At 39.2% G+C, this 27,547-nt stretch overlaps 2 protein-coding genes and 1 long non-coding RNA gene across 4 annotated transcripts; 2 read left to right on the top strand and 1 right to left on the bottom strand.

Annotated features, from left to right (window-relative positions):
• Positions 1 to 92: 92 nt before the first annotated feature.
• LOC131135987 (uncharacterized) lies at positions 93 to 9,469 on the bottom strand. The gene is made up of 3 exons (XR_009131679.1): positions 9,283 to 9,469; positions 1,133 to 1,217; positions 93 to 394 (listed from the first exon to the last, which is right to left on the bottom strand). It is a non-coding gene; the product is annotated as an uncharacterized LOC131135987 (long non-coding RNA).
• A 5,191-nt stretch (positions 9,470 to 14,660) lies between these two features.
• Positions 14,661 to 18,407, top strand: cryba2b (crystallin, beta A2b). The gene is made up of 5 exons (XM_058082558.1): positions 14,661 to 14,798; positions 15,319 to 15,504; positions 16,804 to 16,945; positions 17,028 to 17,170; positions 18,068 to 18,407. The coding sequence occupies exons 2-5, from the start codon at positions 15,347 to 15,349 to the stop codon at positions 18,213 to 18,215; spliced, it is 591 nt and encodes a 196-aa protein (XP_057938541.1). The 5' UTR covers positions 14,661 to 14,798; positions 15,319 to 15,346; the 3' UTR covers positions 18,216 to 18,407.
• A 4,913-nt stretch (positions 18,408 to 23,320) lies between these two features.
• fev (FEV transcription factor, ETS family member) lies at positions 23,321 to 27,096 on the top strand. 2 transcript variants are annotated; one of them, XM_058082556.1, is made up of 4 exons: positions 23,357 to 23,407; positions 23,597 to 23,668; positions 24,157 to 24,228; positions 25,345 to 27,096. In XM_058082556.1, the coding sequence occupies exons 2-4, from the start codon at positions 23,620 to 23,622 to the stop codon at positions 25,884 to 25,886; spliced, it is 663 nt and encodes a 220-aa protein (XP_057938539.1). In that variant the 5' UTR covers positions 23,357 to 23,407; positions 23,597 to 23,619; the 3' UTR covers positions 25,887 to 27,096. The 2 variants fall into 2 exon arrangements, with proteins under 2 accessions (XP_057938538.1, XP_057938539.1); XM_058082555.1 differs by having other exon boundaries at positions 23,321 to 23,668.
• The last annotated feature ends 451 nt before the right edge of the window (positions 27,097 to 27,547 follow it).

The following is a 27,547-nucleotide window of genomic DNA, read 5'->3' as shown; positions in this document are numbered from 1 at the left end:
AGACATGTATTTTATTGAATTTTTTTTAACAAAAAGTGTGGGGAACACTTGTGTGGCTTTCAAAAATGTGGCACAAATATTATATTTGATAGAAAGTTATGACTTTCATGAAGACATTTACATTTTAAACCCACCATATGGTTTCCCTTTATAGATAGTTACTGATAGCAACTGTTAAATAAGTTGCTTCCCTATTTTATCCCTTTTAGCCTTGCTATATATACCTTTATATATACTTGTCAAAAGTTGACATTTACAACAGCAGGGATGCTAATCTCTGTAACCCCTTTTATGCTTTTTGGATAATCATTTTCCAAGCCAGTCACAGTGGCAGCCTGCATTTTCCACTGGTGGCCTTTTCATCGCCATCCGCTTGTTACGCCATCACCTCAGGCTGCAGGCAAGCAGAAAGATGGACTTAATGGCAGGTTATGTTAATCGTTAACTAAACATTAACCACTCACACACACACACCTGCCAGGGCCATCTGTCATTTTGAGAGATGCAGTATGCAGCCATTATTAGCATGGAAACATGTACTTTTGCTGTTTTCTATTTCGTTCTTTTGCACAGTAGATGCATTCATACCTTTAACCCCATTTATATACCTTCATATAGCTGTCTCGGCACACAGTGCAGTGAATGCATCACATTTAAAACTGAAACTCAAAGGTTGTTATCACACAAACTGACAAGCATTTTACTTTAAAGCATAACTTTTGAATATAAAAATGATGCATACAGAAATGTGTGTAAAGGACAACCTCCCACATTTTAAATAATACCTAATTATTTTTAAATAAACATTGTATAGTATCTTATAACAAGTTTAACACATGCCCGCACTTCTGGTAAGAGACAATTTGAGTGTTGCTTTGTATATTTCTCATACATCACAAAAACCGCCTGCAATGATGCGTTCATTGTACATCACTTTCCTCTCCAAAACATTTTGTGAAAATAATTTTGTCAACAAAAAGACAACTTCTGTAGGTATAGTCACCTAAAGTGAGGCATCATTAGAAAGCCCGTCTCCCATGTCATTATTTGCCTCTGCAAGTCAATATTTGTTTAAACTGCGAGGAAGGAAAAGCTCACACATCTCAGTATCCTGGATACCTCGTCGGGTTACCTTGGATATTTTCAACCGACAGTCCTAACTGGTCCTGCTGCTGCTACACCCTTTCCAGTCTTGGCCACTCCCTTCTCCCTGTCAACTGAAGGGATAAGCAGTGATCAGTGATCCTCATTCTGTACAGGTTGGGCATATAGCAACTACACAATCATCATTATAAAAGTAAGTCAAATAGGTGTTTTAAGTGTTTTAACCGAGATATTCATCATTAGTCACCAAATATCGTCAAATACATTTGTTTTACGCATTGAGAATTTTGCCTCGAAACATCACAACAGGGGATTTGAAATAAAAACGTCAGGTGAAGGTTTCGAGAATGTAGCAATTGCTACTGGAGATATTTGATATTACACTTGACTTATGAGTTATTATGGGCCTGCTTGCTCAGCAATAGCAGACAAAAAAGTGACAGTCAGAACTTTACGTACATATATTAGCTATTAGCATGCTAACTGTTACCATGGAGCACTGACATTTTGTTCCGCTTTGGACTGGATTTAACTGTACATGGTACCTATTTTGCAAGGTGCTAGTTGTGTGTTAACATTTTCACATTTTGGATATCAAATTGCCCTGCGATTGGCTGGTGACCAGTCCGGGGTGTACTTTGCGTCTCACCCAAAGACAGCTGGGATAGACTCCAGCCTATCAACGACCCTCGTGAGAATAAGCAGCATAGAAAATGGATGGCATATCACATTGAGATTTTGCACTTTAGTAAGCATCTACTAAGTCCTGAATTTGTGGTGGGTTTTGTCCACCTCCTGAACCAGAAAAGTGTTGTTTTGGTATTTCAAAAACGAAAATTTGTGACAAAAAAAAACATCAGAGATCAGCATAAGTTTTGTGCATAGTTTGTGTTTTCGTGCTGGTATACTGGTCTGGGGACCAGTGCACACTCAAAGTCATCAAAACTTACTTTCATGCATTCCCACATGGTATCAGCACTTGGGAGCAAATATGAGGTGAAAGAAAAAAGGGGAAAATACATTCAAATACATCCATACATCTCTCTGTGCATCGGAGAATGGTGCATCGGTGTGTTCAATGACCATCAAAAGAGTAGGACAAATCGCAGCTCACATTAAACATTCAAAAACTGCAAGATTTCGAAGTAATAGTTACAGTATTGTAATACAATCATATTTACTGTAATATAATTATCCATTTCGATGTATTTCTATGTATTCTATGTATTTTAATGTGTGTTAATGAAATTACATTGAGTTTGCAATTTTTATTAAATGTTTTATGACTATTGCCAAGTGTTTTAAGTAATTTAATTCGTGCATTTCATGACGGAAAAGTGCACTGTTGGAAATCCTTAATAATAATCCTTTCTGAATGTTCCTAAATAGGCTTTTTACTTACAAACATTTAGAATGAAAAACCAGTATCATAAATAACAGATTTAAATTTTTGAACTGACAGAAATAAACAAAAACATGTGTATGTGTCAGTGCCTCACTTGCTCACATATTGCATATGCTGAATGTTTGTGGGCAAATTTAAGAGCTAATATGCTAATAATAAAGAAAAATAGTAATACAAGAATATGCTTGCTGATTGTATTGTTTTAAAAAATGGCCCATGGATCCCAAATTGATATTCTTTTACATAAAATTTGATGTAATTGTCATTGTAGTTGCACATTAAATTGTTTACCACAAAGAGATTTCCCCCACTTATTATAGATAAAAACTTATTTCTATCTGCAAAATGTGATTAATTGCAAGTTAACTATGGACAAAGTGCAGTAAATCCAAGGATGGACAGCCCGCTTTAAATCCCACCACACATTTTCAATAAATCTCCAATCTGGGGAATAAGATGGCCATTCCAGAATGTTGTCGTTTGTAATTTTAGCAGTGTTTCGGACCATTGTGTTGTTGGAAGAATTGTTGGCAGGAATCTGCTGATATTGACTGGAATCCATGTGATCCAAACTTTAACAAGATTTCCAGTACCTGCACTGACCACACAGCCCCACAGCATGCTGGAACCACCACCAAATGTTACTGTGGGTAGCAATACCCACAATATCCAAATGTTTGTCTTGGAATGCTATGTTCTTCATCTGCCATGCATAACATGAAGCCGGCTTGTCTGATTTTTGATTGAGCATACCTTAAGCGACTCTTTTTGTGGCATGTGTGCAATAAAGGCTGCTTCCGCATGACTTTTCCGTACAGCATCCCCTTGTGCAAAGTGCATTGAATAGCTGAACGATGCACAGTGACATAATCTGCACCAAGATCATGTTGTAGGTCTTTGGAGTTGGTCTATGGCTTGACTTTGACTGTTGGCCTGTCACTCTGGGCCTTAACTAGAACTGTGCCTGTGGTCTTCTTTTTCTTCACTATGTTCCTCACAATAGAAAGTGACAGCTGAAATCTCTGAGCTAGATTTTTGTATCCTTCCCCTTGACCATGATGTTGAACCATCTTTGCTTTCAGGTCATTTGACAGTTTTTTTTAGGCTACCATGTTGCTACTGTTCAGAGAAGATGCAAAGAGGTGAACAACTTACAATTGGCCACCTCAAATACCCTTTCTCATGACTGTCTTCACTTGTGTATGCAGGCCAAGGATCAATGAGCTTACCAAACTGATTTTGTGCTCCAATAATTAGTGTTAAAGTATTCAAATCAATAAAACAACAAGGGTGCCCAAATGTATGCACCTACCTACTTTTGTTTAAATCATTATTGCAGACTTTCTGTAAACTTAATTTGACTTCTTGTATATCAGTGTGTTTGTCTGCTACTATATGATATATTTAACTGAAATTGCTGATCCAAACAACCAGTGATTTATAAAGGAAAATCCTGAAAATTACCAGGGGTGCTCCAAATTTTTCATACCACTGTATATATTTAGAACCATAATAAGAGGTATGTTGCTGGTTGGGAAGGGCACTTGATGATACCTCATGATGATCAATTCTCACAATGACATCCTGAAGACTGAGACACAAAGGTTGTGCGCATCTAAGGAAACTCAGGCATATGCACATATGCTGCACACACTCCCTTCCTCATCCCATGACTTCACCGCTTCATCGCCCCAGTACAGACAGGAGGGTTCCATGGCACAAACGAAAATATGGCTGCAATTGCTGTGCCCGGCTGCTGGCCTGCCCTAGAACACCTCAACCTCTCTTTTTCCCTCCCCTGATGCAGGTCTTTGAGTTATTATGTTGTAAAGTGTGTTTATTTGTGCCTATGTTACCAAAGCTTTTTTTCCATATCTGTACTCCCCCTTAGGAGCATATTTTTTTCTCCTCCCCTCTTCTCTTGTTCTTCCAATGCTCTCCCCTTTTATCATCATCCTGTCCTGTCTACACTTCTGTCAAATTGTGTGGTATGTTGTATATGTACGGAAGGGTCATATATCTGTATAAGTGATGCGTAAAGGCCATTATGAATATAGTTTGATGAATAATAGGCCGTATACAACCACAAAACAGGACACGATTTAGTAATTAATATAGTTACAGGAATACAGGAAAAACTGTGAGAGAATAAAGCCGCAAAATTTGAAGCGCAAAGTGGTGAAGGATTACTGTATTCCACCCTCTTCATGATTTCATCCATTTTGTGCAGCCAAAGAGCCCCAGTGCACCTTGACTCCTCCAAATATTCTTATTGTCATTCTGGCCAAAATGCTCAATCTTTGTCTTGTCTAGCCATTAAACGTTTGTCCAGAAGGCATTTGGCTTTTCCATGTGGAAAGTTGCAAATTTTATTTCAACTTGAAGGTATTAACTTTGGAACAGGGACTTCTTGCTTGACACAATATACTGGAATCGCTATATTGTCAATATTCATGACAAAAGTTTGAACTTATGTGTAGTTTCTCAAAAATAAAGCACTTTGAAATTGCCCTAAATTTGTTCAACCTCAGTGGTATTCAACTTTAGATGTTCTACTGCATTGAGGCTTTGCTAAAACACTTCTTTCTATTCACTTTCTATTCAATGCATGGTAATGATATAAAACCCTATGCCCTTATCTGAGGTCCATCCAAATGTAGAGTAATTATTCATACATTCAATCAACCCAATTGCCTTGACCTGCATTCAGAGGAGCCCGCACATTTTTTTCTGTAGGGCCGTGCTTGAGTTCTCTTTGTCTCTACACCATTAAGACGACTGTCTGTATACGTACACCAGGAACATGATTGCATTTGTGGGGCCTGTCAAACTGCCGTGTTCTACTATCTCTAAATGGTTGGCTGAGTAGGTCCCAGAGGCAATATACTACTGTGTGCGTGTTGTTTCCTCTGACAGTTACTGATAATCAAGAGTCATGCAAATGCCCGAGGCTTGTTCCCTCTCAGGGTTGGCTAGCTTGGACCTATTTGTTTCATAAGAAGCAGCTGTTGTGAGGAGTGCAGCTTTAATTTAACTGAACTGTGGTAAATTTAGAGAATATACTTTAAACTAATGCCTTTTGACTGGAACCATTGAAATACAGTAGTCCCTTGCTACATCACAGTTCGACTTTCACGGATTCACCATAATTTAAAAAAAATATATATTAATAGATCAAGCTCAAGGTTAAATTTGGTCAATCATTAGTCCAGAAAAATGTAGTTTTAAGCAAATAATACATATATTTTGCTCAAATTAAACATTTCAAGCATTAAAATGGCTAAATGAACCAAAATACAACTATAAGTAATTCAGAAAACACAATCAGATGTGATTATAATTAGTATTTTACACTGGTCATCAAACATTACAGTAACATAATGTTAATGTAATTTGTTTGGTTGGACACAGTGCCAGATTGCCGGAACAATAGGCCTTTATTTCAGTTTTGAATTATTTCACAATGGGCACAATAATCCTCAGTAAAAATACTTCAGAAAACTAATCCCTAATAAATTACTGTTATATCTGTAACACAGGCAAAGCTAAAACTCAAAACTGAACCCCAAACATCACTTCCTGTCCATCCCGCCACTCAGTTCTCCTAGGGAACACATTTATAGCAACACACACAAGCACAAGTCTTTTATGTCTTCAGAGTTCAGAGTTCAGAGTTGTGTCACTGCTCATGAAACTGTTCATGATTGTGTGGCATGTTGGCCACACAGGAGATCGGGACGATTCATTTCATAAATTCCCACCGATTTACCATGAAATACCATGCTAAACATATCAAATATGATTATTTGTTTCATGAAGGGGCTGCACGGTGGAAGAGTGGTTCAATTCCACCCTCAGCCATCTCCGTGTGGAGTTTGCATGTTCTCCCCATGCATGTGTGGGTTTCCTCCCACATTCCAAAAACATGCTAGGTTAATTGGTGGCTCCAAATTGTCCATAGGTATGAATGTGAGTGTGAATGGTTGTTTGTCTATATGTGCCCTATGATTGGCTGGTGACCAATCCAGGGTGTACCCCGCCTCTTGCCCGAAGACAGCTGGGATAGGCTCCAGCACCCCCTCGTTCCTCGTCAGGAAAAGCAGTTGAAAAATAATGAATGAATGAATGTTCCATGAAGGGTTGAAAACAGAATGTTCAGGATGCTTTTGACATTTAGTAACCAATGTGAATGCCACCATGTCATTGTGTGTGTGTGTTCTGTGTGTGCAGATAGCGTCATGTGCAACCTATGTGTGTATACCTGTCAACACTATTCAGTGCAATTATTAGTCTAACATCAGGTCAGAAATATTTCACACACCGCCCCACCCACATTTTCATAAAGCAAAAGGGCCAGCCAATTAAGTTATCTATATATGGAGAGTAAAATCTTAATTCAGAGTCTTGTATAAAAAGATATAAACCTTAAAGGGATAGTTTTAGCATCAAAAGTAGTGAGTAGTAGTACCAAAATCCGACCAGAACTCAGCTCAGGACATAAAGTGGGGAGTGAGTTGCTGTTGACAGACTTCACTGCTTATGAGGGTGTCATATAAATTCATGTAAAAAAATCTGAACTATCACTTCAAGCCATATAATGAAATCTCAAATAAAGCACATTTATTTATTGGTAACAAACTGGCTAACTTTTCTTACGGGATGTCAGCCTCTGCACACATTGCTACTAAATTGTCAACAAACTGTAATGCCTGTGCTTGTCATTGGAAGATGTTGTCACCCATGCAATTCCAACTGCATATGTTTGATGACATTTTATATGTTTGATGACACCATTATTTACAAAGATAGACGGCAAAGAGTGCTTTTATTTTGAAGGCTGCTAGGTTGTCCTCTGTGTGTTGAGAATGTCTGTACCTGCAGTTGGGTACAAGAATAAATGTGCTTCCCGTCTTCACTCATAACTTGCACGTCATCATCAGGCATTGTAAAAAACTTGGGTAGAGCTATTAGCAACCCCGCTTTCTCTATGCCACATGTGTCAAACTCAGGCCCGGCGGCCCAAATCCGGCCTGCATTGCAATTTCATCTGGCCGGGAAACTATTTGGAAAATAGCATTGAGTTGGCCCGCCTCATGTACCTGATCAGACAAAAAGGAAACAATATTGTATATAGAATTAACTTCACAACCATTCTTAAAGAGGGGGCCAGATTCAAAACAAATGTTAAATTATTACATCCTGTCTCTACAAAATAACACCTTAAAAAGGCACAAGACATTGAAAATGATCTGTGTTGTTGCCTTGCTGCCGCCTTCTGTCCTTTCCTTGCAGTACATCTTTGACTGGCAATACGCGGGCTACCTGCGCACACCTACTGACAATTAGCGTCAGGGCTTTATTAGCGTGGCAGTCAGACTTTGTCTTCGCCAGATTGCCCCTCAAGCTACACGCCATGCTGCACGCCCTCCGTTCTGCTCGGCCACGTGTATGACTTTTCCACATCCCTGTTTTCCAAAACAACCATAATTCTATAGCCACAGATGGCACAAATTGTAGAAAGTAGAAATTTCAAGTAGGAATGAATGGACACGAAAAATTTACATTTCCCCCACTCAAAAAATGTCCATGTAAAGTCTAGTTCGGCCCGCAACCTCAAGTAGGCTTTGAGTTTTGACCCCCTGTGCAATCGAGTTTCACACCCCTGCTCTATGCTATAATGCTACAGAGAAAAGCGCATTTTCTCCATAATTTACACAAAATAAACACAGTTCGGACACTGATAAATTGTTACTTATTACTTGCCCTTCTGACTCCTCCACACAACCAAGTAAGGTTGGAAATGCGAAGGGCTTCAGCAAGTTTGTCGGCTAGTCCAGCTGCATAGTGGAATTGTAAACAAATTGTATACAAATGTGTATTTCCCTTTTGAGGCATTGCTGGCAAGTAAACAGTGGAGCAATGCTTGGAGGAGGGCAGGGGAAGCAGAGCTTGAGGGAGGACTGAGAGTTTATATATGAGGATATCCGCCCCTCTGTGACGTCACAAAGGAGCAGTTTTACCACACTATTTCAAACCGAGCGTTTTGAGCCATCCCAAACGTCTGTTAGGGCTCACTTCCAAATGCACAAACCTCTTTATCTGAAACTTTGGCATCGTTCAACATGAGAATAGTATATTCTAGCTACATTTATAGGTCAGAAAAGTGGAAAAGCATAATAGGTCCCCTTTAAAGCGGTGAAGATGCTCATCCAGCTCGAGTCGCGCGTGCAACAACACTGGCATGCTAAACTAAGTTAACTCTGTTAGCTTCCATTCATGCACTGAGGTTCAGTGTTACAGTAAAAAATATTTTATTACAATACTGTAACTATTACTTAGAAATCCCCCAGTTTTTGAATGTTTAATGTGAGCTGCAATTTGTCGTAGTTTTTGACGGTCATTGAACGCACCAATGCACCGTTCCCGGATGCACAGAGGGATGTATGCGGATGTATTTTTCCCACTTTTTCTTTCACCTCATATTTGCTCCCAAATACTGAGACTATGTAGCGATGCATAAAGGTAAGATTTGATGACTTTGAGTGCTAATGTGCATAATTGTGGTAATTTGATGCTAAATCGCTAATGCTAGCATAACACTGGACTTCAGCAACGGTCATCACATTGACAGCCTGTCAATAGCAACTGCAACTCCAATTTTAGCTGGCAGTTCATGCAAAAATCAGCAGAGAGATGTACAAATGTGAAAAACACTGGTTATTTGGGGTACTCTTAAGCCAAGGTACCACCGTATATGATAATAAAAACAATACCTGCACTGCTCCAGTCACTGGCAGGCGATGTAATCCGTGATCAAGTCAAGTCAAACCCAGCGACAGTAGATCCAAGTAACTTTGGTGGTCTTGCTACAAGACCCACTTGCCAGGGCTTTGAAGCTAACTTTACCAATATAAATACTCTTTTCTTTCTCAATTTCTGTTCCAGCTTGTGGCTACAGAGTTACCGTGCTTCAATCAAACTACGATGTAGGCCAAGGGTCAAAAAGGAGAAGCGCGCGTTAATCGTGTAAAGTTAAGGGAAACTTTGACAGCCCTAATTAAAACTAGATTTTACATAATTTTTTGTCACTTCCGATATGATATCAACATTGCAGCCTTGAATGTCGTCTGATATCAATATCAATGTTTTTTTTTACTGATATCAGTCTGATATTAATGTTGGATGTGGGCACCCCTACTATAAAGTCCTAAAATGGAAAAGCTCACATTGACACAAATGTAAAGCATCCATCCATTTTCTATACCACTTATCCTCATGAGGGTCGTGGACATGCTGGAGCCTATCCCAGCAGTCTTCGGGGTGCGCTCTGGACTGGTGCACCAGCCAATCAAACAACCATTCACACATGTTTTTAGAATGTGGGAGGAAACCGGAGTAAACCCATGCATGCACAGGAAGTGGAGGTGGGCAGCACATAAAATCTCACTTTGGGCGCCGCTTTGGGTAGAGCTAGCGACAAAGACTTTTTTGGAGAAGTTTCTTTTGTGATCAAAATTGCTAAAACCGTGATTGTCCTTTAGCATGAACATACAGTAATTTTCCCCAGCTTCATTGAAAGAAATTGTCTATATTGTAAGAGAAGTGTTTCTGCTGATGATTTAAGGACTGCTGCAAATGCTGTGATCTTTTCCCAAATATTTATGTAAATTAGTTTGTAAGTATAAACCGAATAGATTTGCAGGCCGTGTGATGTCATCTGTGGGCTGTAGTTGGCCTGTTGAATAGGGCTGCCCTATAGCACAAAAAGCATGTTAACGTTTCTCTCATTTCTTTGTGTTTCCAGCTGCTTTGCTGGGACTCCATGCTTTGGTATCAGAGGAAATAATGGAGGCAGTAGGAGCAGATGTCCTACTCACATCATCCTTACCTGGATTAGTATCCATGGCGATGTCCCACCTGAAGAAGGGCTTTCAATGCAGTGCAGACGCAAAGTCACGTGTGTGTGAGTGTGTGTGTGTGTGTTTATGCAAACACTGTCGTATATGTGTGCAGGTGTATTCACTGACTATTCAAATAGCTCTGTTCATAGTGATTTGGTAACAAGAGCCCACTCTGCAGCATTAGTACGTAGGCAACACAATTACAAAAACAATTTTTTGCCTGAATATCAAGTAATATACAGTGAAGAAAATAAGTATTTGAACACCCTGCTATTTTGCTATTTCTCCCACTTAGAAATCATGGAGGGGTCTGAAATTTTCATCGTAGGTGCATGTCCACTGTGAGAGAGATAAACTAAAAAGAAAAATCCAGAAATCACAATGCATGATTTTTTAACAATTTATTTGTGTGATACAGCTGCAAATAAGTATTTGAACACCTGTGTATCATCTAGAATTCTGACCCTGAAAGACCTGTTAGTCTGCCCATTAGAAGTCCACCTGCACTCCATGTATCATCCTGAATCAGATGCACCTGTTTGAGGTCGTTAGCTGCATAAAGACGCCTGTCCACCCCATACAATCAGTAAGACTTTAACTTGTAACATGGCGAAGACCAAAGAGCTGTCCAAAGACACCAGAGACAAAATTGTACACCTCCACAAGGCTGGAAAGGGCTACGGAGCAATTACCAAGCAGCTTGGTGAAAAAAGGTCCACTGTTGGAGCTATCATTAGAAAATGGAAGAAGCTAAACATGACGGTCAATCTCAATCGGAGTGGAGCCCCATGCAAGATATCACCTCGTGGGGTCTCAATGATTCTAAGAAAGGTGAGGAATCAGCCCAGAACTACACGACAGGACTTGGTCAATGACCTGAAAAGAGCTGGGACCACCGTTTCCAAGGTTACTGTAGGTAATACACTAAGACGTCATGATGTGAAATCATGCATGGCACGAAAGGTTCCCCTGCTTAAACCAGCACATGTCAAGGCCCGTCTTAAGTTTGCATATGACCATTTGGATGATACAGAGGAGTCATGGGAGAAAGTTTTATGGTCAGATGAGACCAAAATAGAACTTTTTGGTCATAATTCCAATAAGCGTGTTTGGAGGAAGAAGAATGAAGAGTACAATCCGAAGAACACCATCCCTACTGTGAAGCATGGGGGTGGTAGCATCATGCTTTGGGGGTGTTTTTCTGCACATGGGACAGGACGAGTGCACTGCATTAAAGAGAGGATGACTGGGGCCGTGTATTGTGAGATTTTGGGGAACAACCTCCTTCCCTCTGTCAGAGCATTGAAGATGGGTCGTGGCTGGGTCTTCCAACACGACAACGACCCGAAGCACACAGCCAGGAAAACCAAGGAGTGGCTCCGTAAGAAGCATATCAAGGTTCTAGCATGGCCCAGCCAGTCTCCAGACCTGAACCCAATCGAAAATCTTTGGAGGGAGCTCAAACTCCGTGTTTCTCAGCGACAGCCCAGAAACCTGACTGATCTAGAGAAGATCTGTGTGGAGGAGTGGGCCAAGATCCCTCCTGCAGTGTGTGCAAACCTGGTGAAAAACTACAGGAAACGTTTGACCTCTGTAATAGCAAACAAAGGCTACTGTACCAAATATTAACATTCATTTTCTCAGGTGTTCAAATACTTATTTGCAGCTGTATCACACAAATAAATTGTTAAAAAATCATGCATTGTGATTTCTGGATTTTTCTTTTTAGTTTATCTCTCTCACAGTGGACATGCACCTACGATGAAAATTTCAGACCCCTCCATGATTTCTAAGTGGGAGAAATAGCAAAATAGCAGGGTGTTCAAATACTTATTTTCTTCACTGTACATTCTTTAATTCCATCGTTCTGTTTTTAACTTAACATTTTATGTTGCTAATGTGTGAGTTGAATTATCAGTGGGGTCAGTGAACACAGCAAACTCCCCGACTGCCTTAAATGTGTTTAATTCAACTCAATCTGACAAGCTGTGCATGTTTAGATGGCGGAAAGTACACATGTTTATTATTATTTAAAGAACAAAACATTTGACTTCATCATTAAAAAAAACACTTTAAGTCACAATTTATTATTCAGATAAAAGCAAACATAATATACAGTATGTCATCAGACTGTCTGAGAAGTGTTAAAGAGAAAGATGTGTTTCATAGCATGCAGTGCAGAATGGGACTATGACAGCTTTTTACATGCAAATACATACCACAAGACATTTTACAGGAAAATGAGTGTGTGCATTTACAGGATGGATCTGTCTCCTCTAACATTGAATCACGATTGATAAAATGCACGTATATATAGTGTCAACAAATCAGACATTATACCGGAAGCTGACCTTTGAAGTATCTAATTATTGCAGTTTTGATTGACTCATGATTCTTTCTTTTGTATTAAAAACATTTAACTTATTCTTGTGGTGTATATGCATCTTGGGAGAACTGTTAAAATATACATTTTATAACTATACAAAAGTTAGAATAGATGTAAAATAAAAAAATACACATCAATTAGTCATCACAGCACGTGTAAGAAATGCAGGTCTTATTTAGCACACAATATAAATGATCTTGAAAAATCAAGATGAAACACTTTCAATGCATTCAATTCATTGTTCATCTAACGCAGACAGAACAATGGACAACTTTGTGCCGTCACCTTTCTTCTGCACTGTACTATTTACCTGTTCACATTTTTAATTTTTATTCCTTTACCCACTATGGCAATCTATGGCAATACCCTTAGGGGTATGCGTACCCCACTACACACACAGGGAACCTATAGAACACCTTTAGAACACCAGCATGTGACATCTGTGTCTACATAAGCATCACCTGCCCCTCACCTGCTCTGTGGGCAGCAGGAACACACACATGCAGGCACACACATGTCTAAGAAGAATCAATGGCTTAGGAAGCTGTCTCTCCCTCCCTCTCTCTCTCTCTCTCTCTCTCTCTCTCTCTCTCACACACACACACACACACACACATGCACACGCAGTTTGCAATTTAATGATCCGACTGTAACAATAAGATTAACGTTGACTTTTACTTCCTCCGTCCTTCCGATGCAATACCTAATCTTTCCACTAGATGTCACACTGGTGAAGGGAGAAAAGCTGCATGGCTTCTTCCATGACCCACTGAACAGGATGTTGAACTTGCAAAACCTGAGAACATTTTATAATATATTATTAGAGCGTTTTTAAAAAATCAACCACAGAGATGTGTGTGTGTGTGTGTGTATTTCCATTCCTTTTTATGAGAGCACAAAATAATATAGGTCTACTATCATTTGGTTGGTCCTACATTATTGTAATAGCATAATTTTAAAGTAATTGTGTCAAATAAAGTTGTATAAAAGTTTTATTCTGTCAATACAATCCTCAATATTTCAATAATAGGGTTAGCAAGTATATAATACGACATTCAAATAATTTAGTTTTCTTTCTTTCAAATAATATCTGTGGGTGAAGGTGAGATGTCAGCAGTCATACACCACTGCAATGTGGAAACATTATAGTAAATATATTACAAATTAGTACCACTGTATGTTTGTTAAAACATAATTTCTTGTATACAAGCCTTCAATTTAATGTACCCGATCCTACCATATACCTAACATTCATGCTGATGTGTAATTGAAGAAATAAATATATAAATAATGTAGTTTTTGAGGGGGTCACATCACGGGATCGTGAATAAAAATTAAAAACACTGTGACTACATTGGTGTCTGAAAGCCTAACAATCAGTGTTGTGCCGTGTGAACAGCAAATTGTGAATTTTGACAATTTTACACACTACAGATAGATGAATGATGAATCAACAGATATAGGTACCCGGCCTGGCATGTATTCTGGTATGTGCGTACATTCAAGAAGGGACCATTAAGGAGAATACACTTTTCTGTAAGAAGTTTCTTTTCTGAAAATACAATTTCAAAAAAAGTTTGGGAACCACTGGTGTAGGCTGCATCCACTTTGTGTCTGCAAATGTGTGTGTGTGTGTGTGTGTGTGTGGCAGAGAGACAGAAGGGATCAGCTCCCAGAATGTGTCTATTATCTTTTCACACCAATCAAACTGTTGTGTCAGTGCGTTAGTGTTGTATAGTCCTGGGTCAGGTTGATACTGGCCATGGCTGCCATAGTGATGACTAAGTCCGTTTGCAGCTCCAAGGACAATGATGCCCCGAAGCCTCCACAAAGGACCAGGCTAATGCTGCCCTTTCAGTTGGCCCGCTTAGCTGCTGAGTGTGCAAGGCTGATGGGTAAATGAAGTGGCCCGGGTCCAGGGGGCCCAGCCTTATAAAAACACAAGCGACGGTCTCTACTCCGTCATTGATTTTACTGGATCTGTCCCACATCAGTACCGTCTGTGAGTATATCAACATATCAGACTAAGCTAAGTTACAGGATCATGAGATGTGAGATGTGAGGACGTGCTTGACATGCTGTAAAAATCTTTGTATATTTTCTAGACAAAAAGCAAATCATTTGTTTGGATAACTTCTGTGATCTTATCCACATTTTTGACACTGCGTGCAAAGAAGATGTTGACTCACTGTTGCCCAACTATGCTAAGAATCAGCGAGATGGTAGTTAGTCAGTTCATTATAATAGAAAATGGGTAAATAGTTGTTAAATTTGGTAATACAGAATTATAATGCAAAACTAGTCTTTTTTGCAGCTGGATTTGCATCATCATTAGCAAGCGGATACAAATGCTATTTGCCCACAAGTGACAAATATGAATACAAAATATTTACAAAATCTATTTTTCACAGAATTACCACTTAAATTTTCCTCTTTACAAAATGTTTTAATTGCGTTTGACAAGTTGTTTCTTAATAATTGAGCTAATTCAGCCATTAAATACTCTGTGACCCTTTCACCAGAGAGTAACCTTGAAGGGCAGCAGCAGCCATGAACACTCAACAGATGGATCAGATGGGTCAGTTCAAGATCACTGTATGGGAGGAGGAGAACTTCCAGGGAAAACGCTGTGAGTTTATGCTGGAGTGTCAGAACATCATGGAGAGGGGCTTCAACAAGATTCGCTCCATTAAGGTTGAGAATGGACCGTAAGTAGACCCCACCGCCGATTCTAATAATCTTCTCTTTGATTTAGATAAGGTTTACCTTCATCTTTTTGATTCTTTTTTCATATGCACCTCATGTTTCGCCTTCTCATTCGTTCGTTCCAAAAACTTTGCAGAAAATGGAAAACGTCCAAAAAACAAGGCAATATTTCCCATCAGAAATCATGCAAATCCAATTACTGTGCACCAGACAGACACAAATACTAAAAAAAACCCATTCTATATAGAATAATAATCATGAATGATGAATGGATGGAACTTATTGTTGATGCTGACTTCCTGGTGAGATTAAAATTCAATAGTCTTTCTCATTGTCAAGTTGTTAGCATGAGCAACATTTTTTGGCCTCATGGCAGGTTATTTAGCAGTCGCACTCAATAAAAAATACATGGACAGTGAATCAGCAGAGAATAGGGGGCTTTGTTTGGGCACTTCAATTTGCGAAACGATACAGTACAGGGTGTACAGACTAGTTTGTACAAAAACAGTGTAAAAAAAAACTGCGGCAACTTTTTTTTATGAAAACCCAGGTTTGACTGTGTGGAACCAAATACATTACTTTCAAAACTTGACTAAAATTAAATAGATTTCCCGTCACAACTACATCATTATTGTCATTTAGCACATAATGTGTGTGTTTTATTGCATGTTGTTGTGCTGTGCAGTATATTTCTACATTAATGCCAAACAAATCAGTTTTGATACTTTTTATATTGACCAAATGAACCTTAACCTCATTAGTATGTTTTTTATCTGTGGCCTGTTCAGGGACTATGGCTGTAAATTAGCCGCCAGCCATTCATCCACCTTTTTTCTATGCCGCTTATCCTCATTAGTGTCGCAGTGGTGTGCTGGAGCCTAATTAGCAGTCGTTTTGAAAGTAATTTCATATTCACAGTTGTAGTGCCGCTCATGAAATATTTTATATACATATGTAATAAAAAAATTAACACCAATTTTTACATACATTATTACAGCCAAACATATTATTATGCACTCGTCCCAGTGTGACCTTATTGTGATATGAGCTGGCAGGGTGCATCTGATGGCTCCGAGCCATAATGGCTGACTGACTGGTGATCAGATAACAAGCCCTACTAGGTTCAGCTGCAGCAGCAGCCGCACTATTCAATGTTTGCTTTGTGCTTCCTTTCACAAAAGCAGCTGCATGTTCATTAGAACGTATTCTGTGAGCATATGGCTGTGTTGTATTGTTGACGTAAATGCAAAGATTTGTTACTCTTACACAATATAAGTGATATACATATTTTGTTATTCTAGCTGGGTGGGTTATGAGTACCCAGAATTCCAGGGGCAGCAGTTTATTCTGGAGAAGGGAGACTACCCACGCTATGAGGCCTGGAGTGGAAACAGCAGCTACAGGACCGAGCACATTCTGTCCTTCAGACCCATCAAGTGTGCTGTAAGTTTATGTGGACTTCGACAAGTAAATAAAATAGGTATTATGTCATACATTATGTTACCTCTTTGTCTCTGCCCCACAGAACCACAGTGACAGCAAGGTGACTCTGTATGAGTGTGAGGACTTCCAGGGCCGTAAGTTTGAGATGTGTGATGACTACCCCTCCCTACAGGCCATGGGCTGGTGCACCAAGGAGGTGCCTTCTATTAAAGTCAACTCCGGAGCGTAAGTTGTCCAATATATTCTGTCTTCATGACTGCGACGTCTCTTTCTCCTTTGTTCTTCTTTACTGATTTAAATTTGGTTGCCATTTTGACTTACCGTACCTTAATACAAATCATGGTTTCCTTGTGGGAGCTCTTCCTATTTTATGCAATTCATCCATAGGCAGGCATAGGAAACTTCCTTGTGTCATTTACAACTAAAACATAAAATTTAACCAAATACTAAATTCTACTTTAAATCAGAAATTGGCCACATGTATTTGACCGTCAGTAACACTTCAATAGTGATGTGCAGTTAAGGGAGGCAAGTGTGGCAAAGCCTTATTGAAATGTATTATGAATGTGTTTTTTGTATGATGCCGCCATTTTCTTAAGTAAAAAATGCAAAATTTATACAGAGCTGAAACTTAAGACAAGCCTGCCGCGAGCGTCACATGTCAACCTAGTGTGCAAGCCCAGCCTAATGCACTGAGTTGGATCATGGGGTGTGCCGGTTTCTGTCAGCATGTCACCAATAATATAATATTGCGTAATCATTTATTATTCATCATGACTTGTATTTAATTTAAGTGTGACATAATTGGACATTAAAATACAGAGAAATGTCCTATGCAGAGGCACTGCAGTCATTATCCTGAGCGAGGGCAAGCAAAAAACAAACAAAAAAAAACCTTTAAGAGTCAGTGAAAGTCAGCCATGAACCGCACTTCACTGCATTTTAATATAAAAACAATGGTGGGGCATCAACTGCTTAGGTAGGCTTGCACAGTCTAGCTGTTTTTACTTCCGGGTTGTCTTGCAACAGTAATCTACAGATTTTGATTATTTGTAATGTAACGTTTATAATAATATAAGTTTTTTTTAATGGGACTTTTCTCTGGTTCCCTATCCAACACAGTTGGGTTGCCTACCAGTTCCCCGGTTACAGAGGCTATCAGTACATCCTTGAGAGAGACAGACACCAAGGCGAGTACAGAAACTACAACGAGTACAGCACCCAGGCTCACACCAACCAGGTGCAGTCCATTCGTAGGATCCAGCACTAAGCCTGACTCAACCTGAAAAACTGACTCCTTTCCTCATCTCCAACCTGGACTGACCATTGACACAAAACAGTAGATGGACTCAGTCTTTCTATCGCACTGTGGCTCTACACGTATGGATATCTGAGTATACTTCTTTTACCATGCTCAAGCCTGTTTATGGAAATAGGAAATAAAGGCTTTTCTTCAAAACTATAGCAGACTGCATTTTCTTTTTACATTTCAAGTTTAAACAAGTTGATATCACTCAGTTTGAATATTGTGAATGACTTATATGTACTACTTGATCTACTCTACGTAGTTTCGGCAAGGGAGAGGTGACTAGCTGCTGTGGTCTTACTAATAGCCCCCTGGCTTGGTGTGTACATGTTGAAGTTATTTCCCTATCTGAATTCAGGCTGGGGAAAGACCCCCTGACTGTCATTTGTGCATAAGCACCAAATGGCAGCCCAGAATAATTTTCTCAAAAGAACTTTTGCATGGGCATGGCCATCATGACTGTGTTTGACAAAGCTGCTACATTGAAAGCTGAAGTAATGTATGCTTGTTTGATGCTACATGTCGTAACTACTGTCATGGAAGCAATTCAACGAGGACAAACAGAATTATTTCAGCAACCCGATGAAAACGGTTCCGATGTACATTTGAGTTGAACTGAAAAATGAACTTCACAGCATGATTGTGATAATCAACATTGCTACATTTTAATAAAGTACATATGTTGCATTTTCAGAGCTTTGTATTCAATACATTTTGCAGACAATGTGAAATAAACTACTGAAAAGTAACTCTACTTCACAGTTTACACTATCTTCTCCCGTGAATCACCATGTTATTGTTATTGGTAATGATTTAATTGATTCTTCTGAAATTGCCTTTGCTGTATTACGTTTTACATGTGCAAGACAGCCTACACAAAAATATGTTTTACAAAGTTTTCTTTTAACACTGGAGAGATAGATGCGTTGTTGAAACTATCCATGTTCGTGTGGACACAGCCTTCGATACAGTCCTCTACAAAACAAACGTTGGTGTTAGGGGTGTCATTAGACGCCCTACTCACAAGACCAGACAATTAACGAGATTGGGTCCACAAGAACGACAGGAGATGAGAAAAAGTACAATAAAGAATATCACAGATCAAGCAAAGTTTTTTTTATTTAACTATGTCACAAAACAATGCAGGGTCTTTTTGAAATGTCCCACAAATTGACAAACTGCTTTCACAATAAATATACCGCTGTTATTATAATATATAATAACAAGACTAATAAATAATGGCGGTTGCACGAAGGTCATGTGGTTAGCGCGCGTGACACACATCTAGAAAAAATCTGAGTTCAATTCCACCCTTGGCCATCTCTGTGTGGAGTTTGCATGTTCTCCCCGTGCATGCGTGGGTTTTCTCCGGGTACTCCGGTTTCCTCCCACATTCCAAAAACATGCTAGGTTAATTGGTGATTCCAAATTGTCCATTGGTATGAATGTGAGTGTGAATGGTTGTTTGTCTATATATCTATATGTGATTGGCTGGCGACTAGTCCAGGGTGTACCCCGCCTCTCACACATAGACAGCTGGGATAGGCTCCAGCATGCCCACGACCCTTGTGAGGATAAGCGGTAGAAAATGAATGAATGAATAATAATAATGATGGTTCATCATAATTATGCAGCATTTCCTTTAGTATGTAATCTTTCACTCAGTAAGGTTGCAGAATTGTCGTTTGTGACATACATATAGTATGTTCTCACAGGCAATTTGTACTGTCTGCCAAATGGTGGCTTTTCAGTGGGGGGGGGGGGTCAGCATTAATGGTTCCAGCTTGCAGTTGAACAATGCCAGCTGCTTGTTCTTCATCGACTATATTTGTCTATTTGTCTAGCTGTCCTTTGATTCTAAGCTCTGCTTTCTTGGTTCTTTTGCTATGGAGCTTTCAGACCCACATTGCACCTGTGCAGCAGTTACTCTATCTTTTTAGACTACTTGTATTTAATTACTAAATAGATGCATGACACAAAAAATCACTTCCTGCCTTTCAATTATAATGCAGACCCCTATTCATTAAATGTAAATTATCAACATATCTCTCCTACGTATGAAGTGTGTTGTGAAGTTGGTGCTATGCCAAAGCCATGCATAAAAAGAACCGCTCAGTGATTAAGAGTACAGACAATGTGCAAACATCTTCATGTTTCGATCGAACAAATCTGAAGTAACTTTGATCGACTGCAGAATTACCACAGTTTTTACCACAGTTTCAATAATGCCTTGCACACTGCCATGTCTATATTAGTGTATTACCTTTAATTTGAATTACAATGCTATAATTCAAACAATACATTTTGTCAAAGCAAGCATGCAAAAAAATAAGAAACCACTGTAGGTGCGTGAGAGCTTCTTTCATGTAAGTAAAAAAAAAAAAACAACAACACTGAATGTTCAGTACAGTTCTACACCACAGCAAACTACTAAAATAAAGAACTTGTTTCTTCTCTAATATCAGCCAAAATTCATACATGGATCTTTTGCTGTGGCCTGTGTTGCTTCATGTAATTCTTCAACCGATCATTTCAGCACCACCTCACTTAATATTAGAAAGTGGAACTGTTCAACATGTGTTTGGTTATGCTAATCTGACACAATCATATTTATTTTACAGTCATACGCTTGGATCCTGGAGTGTGTTTGCCTCCACATGCACACAAACAGACACAGACACACACACACACCTCCTGCTGTCCAGGACATGGGAGTCCGTGTTACACACCCACAGGCCTGCACCAACTCACAGTCCCACACCCAAAAAAACAGGATATTTTAATAAATGTGTAACTGTGTGCACACACCTTTCTCAAATATACATTCCTCTACAGTCGGTGTAAAGCAGATCCACTGTGGCTCAGTGAAGAGGGACGCTGGTGAGTTGCAGTCAGGTGCAAATTGGACCCACAAGTGTAGAGAGTGAAAGGTAAGTTTGCAATTTGGAAGGGATGCGACACTAATATGAATAGCATTGCAAGAACTAACATGCCTCCATCTAGAGGAGTGCAATTATGCATTGTGTGTGCCCTCTATGCAACAGTGGATTACTTTCTTCATGTTGACTCGTATGGGACCTCATCACAAGTGGATACAGTCCAGCTTTCGAGGCTTGTTTTAAGTTGCCTGCGACTTGTATTTGTACACAGGCAGCTAAAGCAAGTCTGGGACGCTAGACGCCCTTCAACCTCCATGAATGCCCCATTTCAAATTCATCATACACGCTGCAGGCCAATCAGGCAATAATATTACATGAAAACTAGAAAAACCAAAATGCATGTTAATATAGTATTCATGCAAGATGGATGTGTTTGCTTAGTCACTATATTACCAGAACATTCACTAGCTATTTAAACTACATGGCGGCAAAAACAAGAAAAACCACAAGCATGGATATGTTGGCTCAGGTCAGTACTACTAAAACATTCACTAGGCTGAACATTTCCTTTATGCTCTCTTTTTGTTCTTAAAATGGTGTTTGTCATATCATGATTTCCAGTTTCTGTAATTGTTTTGTACTTCAAACATTGTTTAGCTTCAGGTATAAAGCCTGAGTCCTCGATTATTAATTTGTCCCAGAATTACGGAATTACTGTGAAGAATCAATGAAAAAACACTTTACTGGCTTGCTGCAGTGTATGTAATACCGGAAAAAATATAACAAAAAGGACATCACTCATTCATTTTTTACGGCTTATCCTCACGAGGGTTGCGGGGAGTGCTGGAGCCTATCCCAATTGTCTTTGGGCGAGAGGTGGGGTACACCCTGGACTGGTCGCCAGCCAATCACAGGGCACATATAGACAAACAACCATTCACACTCACATTCATACCTATGGACAATTTGGAGTCACCAATTAACCTAGCATGTTTTTGGAATGTGGGAGGAAACCCACAGGGAAGAACATGCAAACTCAGAGATGGCCGAGGGTGGAGTCAAACTCGGGTCTCCTAGCTGTGTGGCCTGCACGCTAACCACTCGGTTGGTGTGAAGCCCCCAAAAAGGACACCAGATGTTTTTTTTTTTTTAAATATATACTATTGTACAAATACTATACCGGTGTACTACTAAACTGCTAACCATCCCACCCGTCAATCAGGGTGATGGGCGGAAGGACTTCAAAGTTGTGATTGAAAGTGCCTCCGCAGGTTATATTTCTTTAAAAACAGCATTTACTCTGCAACAAAGCAAATACATGGACTTCCCCGAGTTTTGCATAAAATATATACTGTATTTTATTTTGTGTAAATGCAAGCCGCTTTCTTCTCCTGCATGCTGCTTCATCGTAATGCATGCCTCACTGTTGCCCCCTGTAGAGTAGGAACAGGAAGTACTGCATGAACAAGCGTTTTTCAAAATCCGGATGTGGCCCGCGGGTCACCTATTGAAGACCACGGTCTACACTATAGTTGTTCTTTTTTTTGTATTTTTAATGACATTTGAAAACATTTGTTTTCATTACATACACATTCAAAACAACAGCAAAACATTTGTTAATTTCAATATTGCAAATATTTCTTTGGAAACAGACTTCTATGTTTTGCTAAAAAATATCCAGTCAACCATGATGTTATGTGCTTCACTGATATATCTTCAGGATTCACATTTACCTTGTGAGTAGGCCTGCATGATTTTTTTACATTAATATTATTGTCAACATATTTTTATTGAATTGGATTGAATGATGAATTCTAACGTATTTATGTGCTCTTTCTGATGTACCCCAACTCAAGATAATAATTAAAAACATGAATTTAAAAAGTGTTGTCAGATGACTTATTTGTCCTGGAGTCTCTTTTTAATGCCGATGTGTTGCATCGTTGATAGTGGACATTTTAAACTCACATTTGACTTATAAAAGCCACATAGCAGAAGGTGAAGGGCTGTAATGTTCTTGTTTTCTCGGCTCCACTGAAGCGTGTTTTTGAAGGTAAATGCTCTTTGCCAACCTGCACTGTGTGTGAGGTGTTTGCAGAGAGCTAAAGAGGCGGAAAAGCGAGGAAGATGTGAACTGGTTTCCATGTCAAACACTTCAATTCACCATAGAAACTCAGATCTTAACGCGGCAACTTTATTAAACTGTGATGGTGGATTGATAAAGGCCCAATTTCTATCGGCCGCTTTTTATTGTGGGCAGCAGGCGGGCTGACAGAGGTAAATTGCTCTTTTAATTAAAGCAATGCAGCAGAGGAAATTGCTGTCTGAATATTGTCTCAGAGATGGGGGCCAGTGACAGTTGCCTGGAAACTTCAATCTGTCCACTCGCATTTATTCCAGATCCCAGTTATGAGATAAAGTTTAATAAAAATCTTTTCCTCCTCCACCAACCAAATGAAATCCAAGCCTTTTGTGAAGAAGTGAACACAATGAGAAGGGACTGCGGTGGGAAGCTGATGTTCAACATGTATCTCTCAGGTTGGTCTTTTTGGCCTAGAAAAAATATATTACAAACAAGTTGGGCTCTTTAAAAAAAAAAACATCAACAACAACAACAACACATTCTGTTGTGAGGCTGGTGTTCCGTTTCCAGGTCGGTGGTTGTTCTGTTCTTTTCAGTCTGGAAGCCCGTCTGCTCTTTGTCGGAAATCGGAAATCCTTTTTCCTGGACGCGTTTCCTGGATCCCCGAAGCCGGACCCGCCCGGACCAGACGCCTGAACGCTCCTGCAGCCGATCAACAACATTTGGACTTTAATCCCATTTGTTATTGACATTATAAAACCGATATTTCTTTTTAACATACAGCAAATTTAATACTAAGGCAATTTTCAATTTGTATTTTTATTTATTTCGCCGCTTCCCTTTTCTAAAATTAACATATTGCTCAATTTGATCGTACGACTTATTCATATGACTGATGATTGTTTTCATGGAATTAGCATCTTTTTTTTTTGAAACATTCCAGATCCAACAGAAAATCTGTTGAAAGACAACAAAGGGACATCTTGGGGTCCATTAAACACCGGGGCGCAGAAAGGTAAGAAAATAATGTATAATATGTATAATAATACATACGTATTTGTGAATACGTCATATTTTATATTTATACCACACGTCTAATTGTTTAAACAGTATGAAATAACGCTTGTTTGGTGCGTTTTAATTCTGTGGTTTAATGTGGAGTGTTATTTACCTCCCCAAAACGCACCACCATAAATGTTTTAAACCGGTTTTGTCCTATGGCAAATAAATTAATAAGGAACATTTTAAATTACAATAATTATATATTTTGGGTGAATTTAGCAATTGAATACTAATAATACTAATAATAAAAATAGAAAAGATTATTGTCTGTACAGTCATCGATTATTATACAGTATTATCATTTCAAATAAAATACAGGCTTTAAGGTGTATTTATAGTAGTATGCTTTATTTGTTTTGAACATGCTAAACATGTCATGCCGAGGAACCGAAAAGGAGTTGGAAGAAGCAGAGCTTAATTAAATCCTATATGCCCTTTTGCATGTCTTTACAGCATATGTGTTGAACTTGTTGGCAGTAATGAATGTTTACAATAATTCCTGTGTTTATATTTTGTCATTGAAGTTTGTGTTGACCTGCTGTCACGGGTAAACAAAGAATATAGATTGTGTAGCAATATATCATTAAAAAGAAATAAGGGGAAAGAAGGAAAGGGTATTGCTGTAAATAATTAAAAGAAAAATCAAGCCGACGTAATGTGTCTTTGCGTAGTGATGAAGGAAAATAAAGTTATTAAAAAGTGTGAATAACACAAGAACAGTTTGAATCAAAAATGACTAAAACAATGAAAGGTGTGTCTTATATGATCATATGGTGAGTTTATGCTCAGAACAATTTCAAAAGGGTTACAAAAACAGGTTTAGGTTATGTTTTGCTTTTGGAAAAAATACACGTGACAACAATAGTAATATTAGTAATAGGCCTAATAGAATAATATATAGTATATTAATAATGAGTGAAAAGCTATTTATTATTACATGTACTGTAAAATGGTGTATTTAAACAGATATTAAGTACAGAATTAAAATTGGATCAGGAGCAAGACCAAATCCAGCAATTGTTTCCCATTATTCTGCCATATTAATCGTGTGTGTGTGTGTGTGTTGTAGGCAGCGGCCAGATCCAGTTGTGGCAGTTCCTGCTGGAGCTGCTGTCGGACAGCAGCAACATGTCGTGCATCGCCTGGGAGGGAACCAACGGGGAATTCAAGCTCATCGACCCGGACGAGGTGGCCCGGCGGTGGGGGGAACGCAAGAGCAAACCCAACATGAACTACGACAAACTGAGCCGAGCTTTGCGTTACTATTACGACAAGAACATCATGACGAAGGTCCACGGGAAACGATACGCCTACAAGTTCGATTTCCACGGCTTGGCTCAAGTGTGCCAGCCGTCCAGCACAGAGCAGACCATCTACAAGTTCCAGGGGAACTTCTCCCCTCTTCCTTTCTCCGGGATTTCCAAACTGAACCTGGTCGCTCCCGGGGTCGGGCCATCGGGGTTCTCCTACTGGCCCGGGTCGCCGTCGGCAGCTCTGTACCACAGCCACAACCTCCAGGCTGCCGGGCCTTTCGGCACCGTGTCTCCGAGCCACATTAGCTGCGTCAACAACATCAACACTTTGAGCAACATCAATAATCATTACAACTGACTCTCATCCATAAGCACCATACAGCGTCAAGGTGGGGAGATGTTAAAGTATCGCAGGTAAAAATAAGCATTTTATTTTTAAAAGTGGCATCACACTAGTCCAAAGCATATGCATAATTAGACACAGTCATTAGGTATTTATGATAAACGCCCTATTTTAATTTGAGTCGTTTGTTTAAAGATATACCATAAAATCTAAAAGGGCAATAACATTTGTATTTCATACCGGCATCTGTTAGGTTTTCATATTTGTTTTTTAGTGGAGTGATGGCGCCCTCTTGTGGTCATTCTGCCTTAATAAAGGCCTTATATTGGCCACGGCATTAGGCACACTTATAAATTCTAATGAAAGCCAGTCCTTGAGTTACATAATTAAAGTGACACTGTCATACAATGCATTTCATTAAATGTAACATGAATGGAAAACTGAAGTCAAAGCGGAATTTCTCCAATTGGATCGTATTAGATTGAGCCGGTACAATGGCGGAACCAGACATTTTTAATTGGGGTGACCAATGTGAGCGCATTACTCACATAGAGTTGGAAATAAGATGATACCCGAAATGTCTGATATCCGCAGGTTCAGGTGTACCTAATGTTGTGACTAGTGAACATATATGATTTAATATTGTACCCGGTAGGTGATTATGCTAAATTTGAGAGAAGCTCAGGTGTTTTTTTTGTGATTTAGATTTATTGAATGGATTAAAAGAACAACACAATTAAAAGAAAACTGTGTCGAAAAATGTCTGGAAATGACCGCTCACATTGACATCAATTTAATAGAGGTGCAATGACTACTTTAAACCACTTAAGGGCGCTGTAACCACGCACGAGGAGGAACACCTCTTACGTAACACGGACAAGTTAACAGGACACATACAGTGTAGACTTATTTGTAAATAACAGATTAACCTCAAAGCTTGTCCACAGAGATTTAAGGTGAACCGACGAGTGATTCACATTCACTTTTATTCTGTTTCATTTTACTTTTTACACTTGATTTACAACCAGGATGCTATTTTGTTGTTTAATATGTGCTTTTTATGATCATCATCCTATTATCCTTCTATACTAGAATTAACAAAAAATATGAATGCAACATCTTTTTTTTGCTCCCATTTTTCACGAACTGCACTGAAAGATTTTCCTATGAAAAAATGATGATTACAAGGATGCTTGGTTGGCCACAATAAAAGGCCACTCTGAAATGTGCACTTTCATTGTATTATCCATCATTAACATACACCCACCCATGCCTGTTGTGATCAAGCCTGGTGATGGTGTCTCCCACCAAACATTACAGAAACATGACTGACACCTCATGACTAGTGTGGAATACTACATCAAGGTATTTCAATTTCTTATTTTGGTTAATTTCGCCATTGACGTGACGCCGCAAAATATGAACCACAAAGTGGTGGGGTTGATTGTATTCATATTAAACTAAAGTAAAGCTAATTGCTAAAGTAGAAAAATTTCACAAGGTTTAGTTAAAAGCTCATTCTTATTATAATTCACACACCTACACACATACATTTCTTAACAATGTGGATGGGGTCACTTCCACAACACTGCAATCGGCAATTCTGCTCTGCCACTAATCTACTGCACCTTTTGTTGCTGCTAAGCAACTCTCCCCATCAGCACTCTTCGTCTTGC

This window comes from Doryrhamphus excisus, chromosome 9 (assembly GCF_030265055.1).
Source record: "Doryrhamphus excisus isolate RoL2022-K1 chromosome 9, RoL_Dexc_1.0, whole genome shotgun sequence".
Taxonomy (NCBI): Eukaryota; Metazoa; Chordata; class Actinopteri; order Syngnathiformes; family Syngnathidae; genus Doryrhamphus; species Doryrhamphus excisus.
Note: the sequence above shows the minus strand (reverse complement) of the source record. Positions and strands in the feature narration are given on the sequence as shown.

Bases quoted from the DNA above. Each gene is read 5' to 3' on its own strand.
- cryba2b (XM_058082558.1), top strand. From the start codon at position 15,347: ATGAACACTCAACAGATGGATCAGATGGGTCAGTTCAAGATCACTGTA. The intron at 15,505-16,803 runs GTAAGTAGACCC...TTGTTATTCTAG, and splicing joins ATTAAGGTTGAGAATGGACC to CTGGGTGGGTTATGAGTACC. The intron at 17,171-18,067 runs GTAAGTTGTCCA...TATCCAACACAG, and splicing joins ATTAAAGTCAACTCCGGAGC to TTGGGTTGCCTACCAGTTCC.
- fev (XM_058082555.1), top strand. From the start codon at position 23,473: ATGGGGGCCAGTGACAGTTGCCTGGAAACTTCAATCTGTCCACTCGCA. The intron at 23,669-24,156 runs GTTGGTCTTTTT...GAAACATTCCAG, and splicing joins GTTCAACATGTATCTCTCAG to ATCCAACAGAAAATCTGTTG. The intron at 24,229-25,344 runs GTAAGAAAATAA...TGTGTGTTGTAG, and splicing joins AAACACCGGGGCGCAGAAAG to GCAGCGGCCAGATCCAGTTG.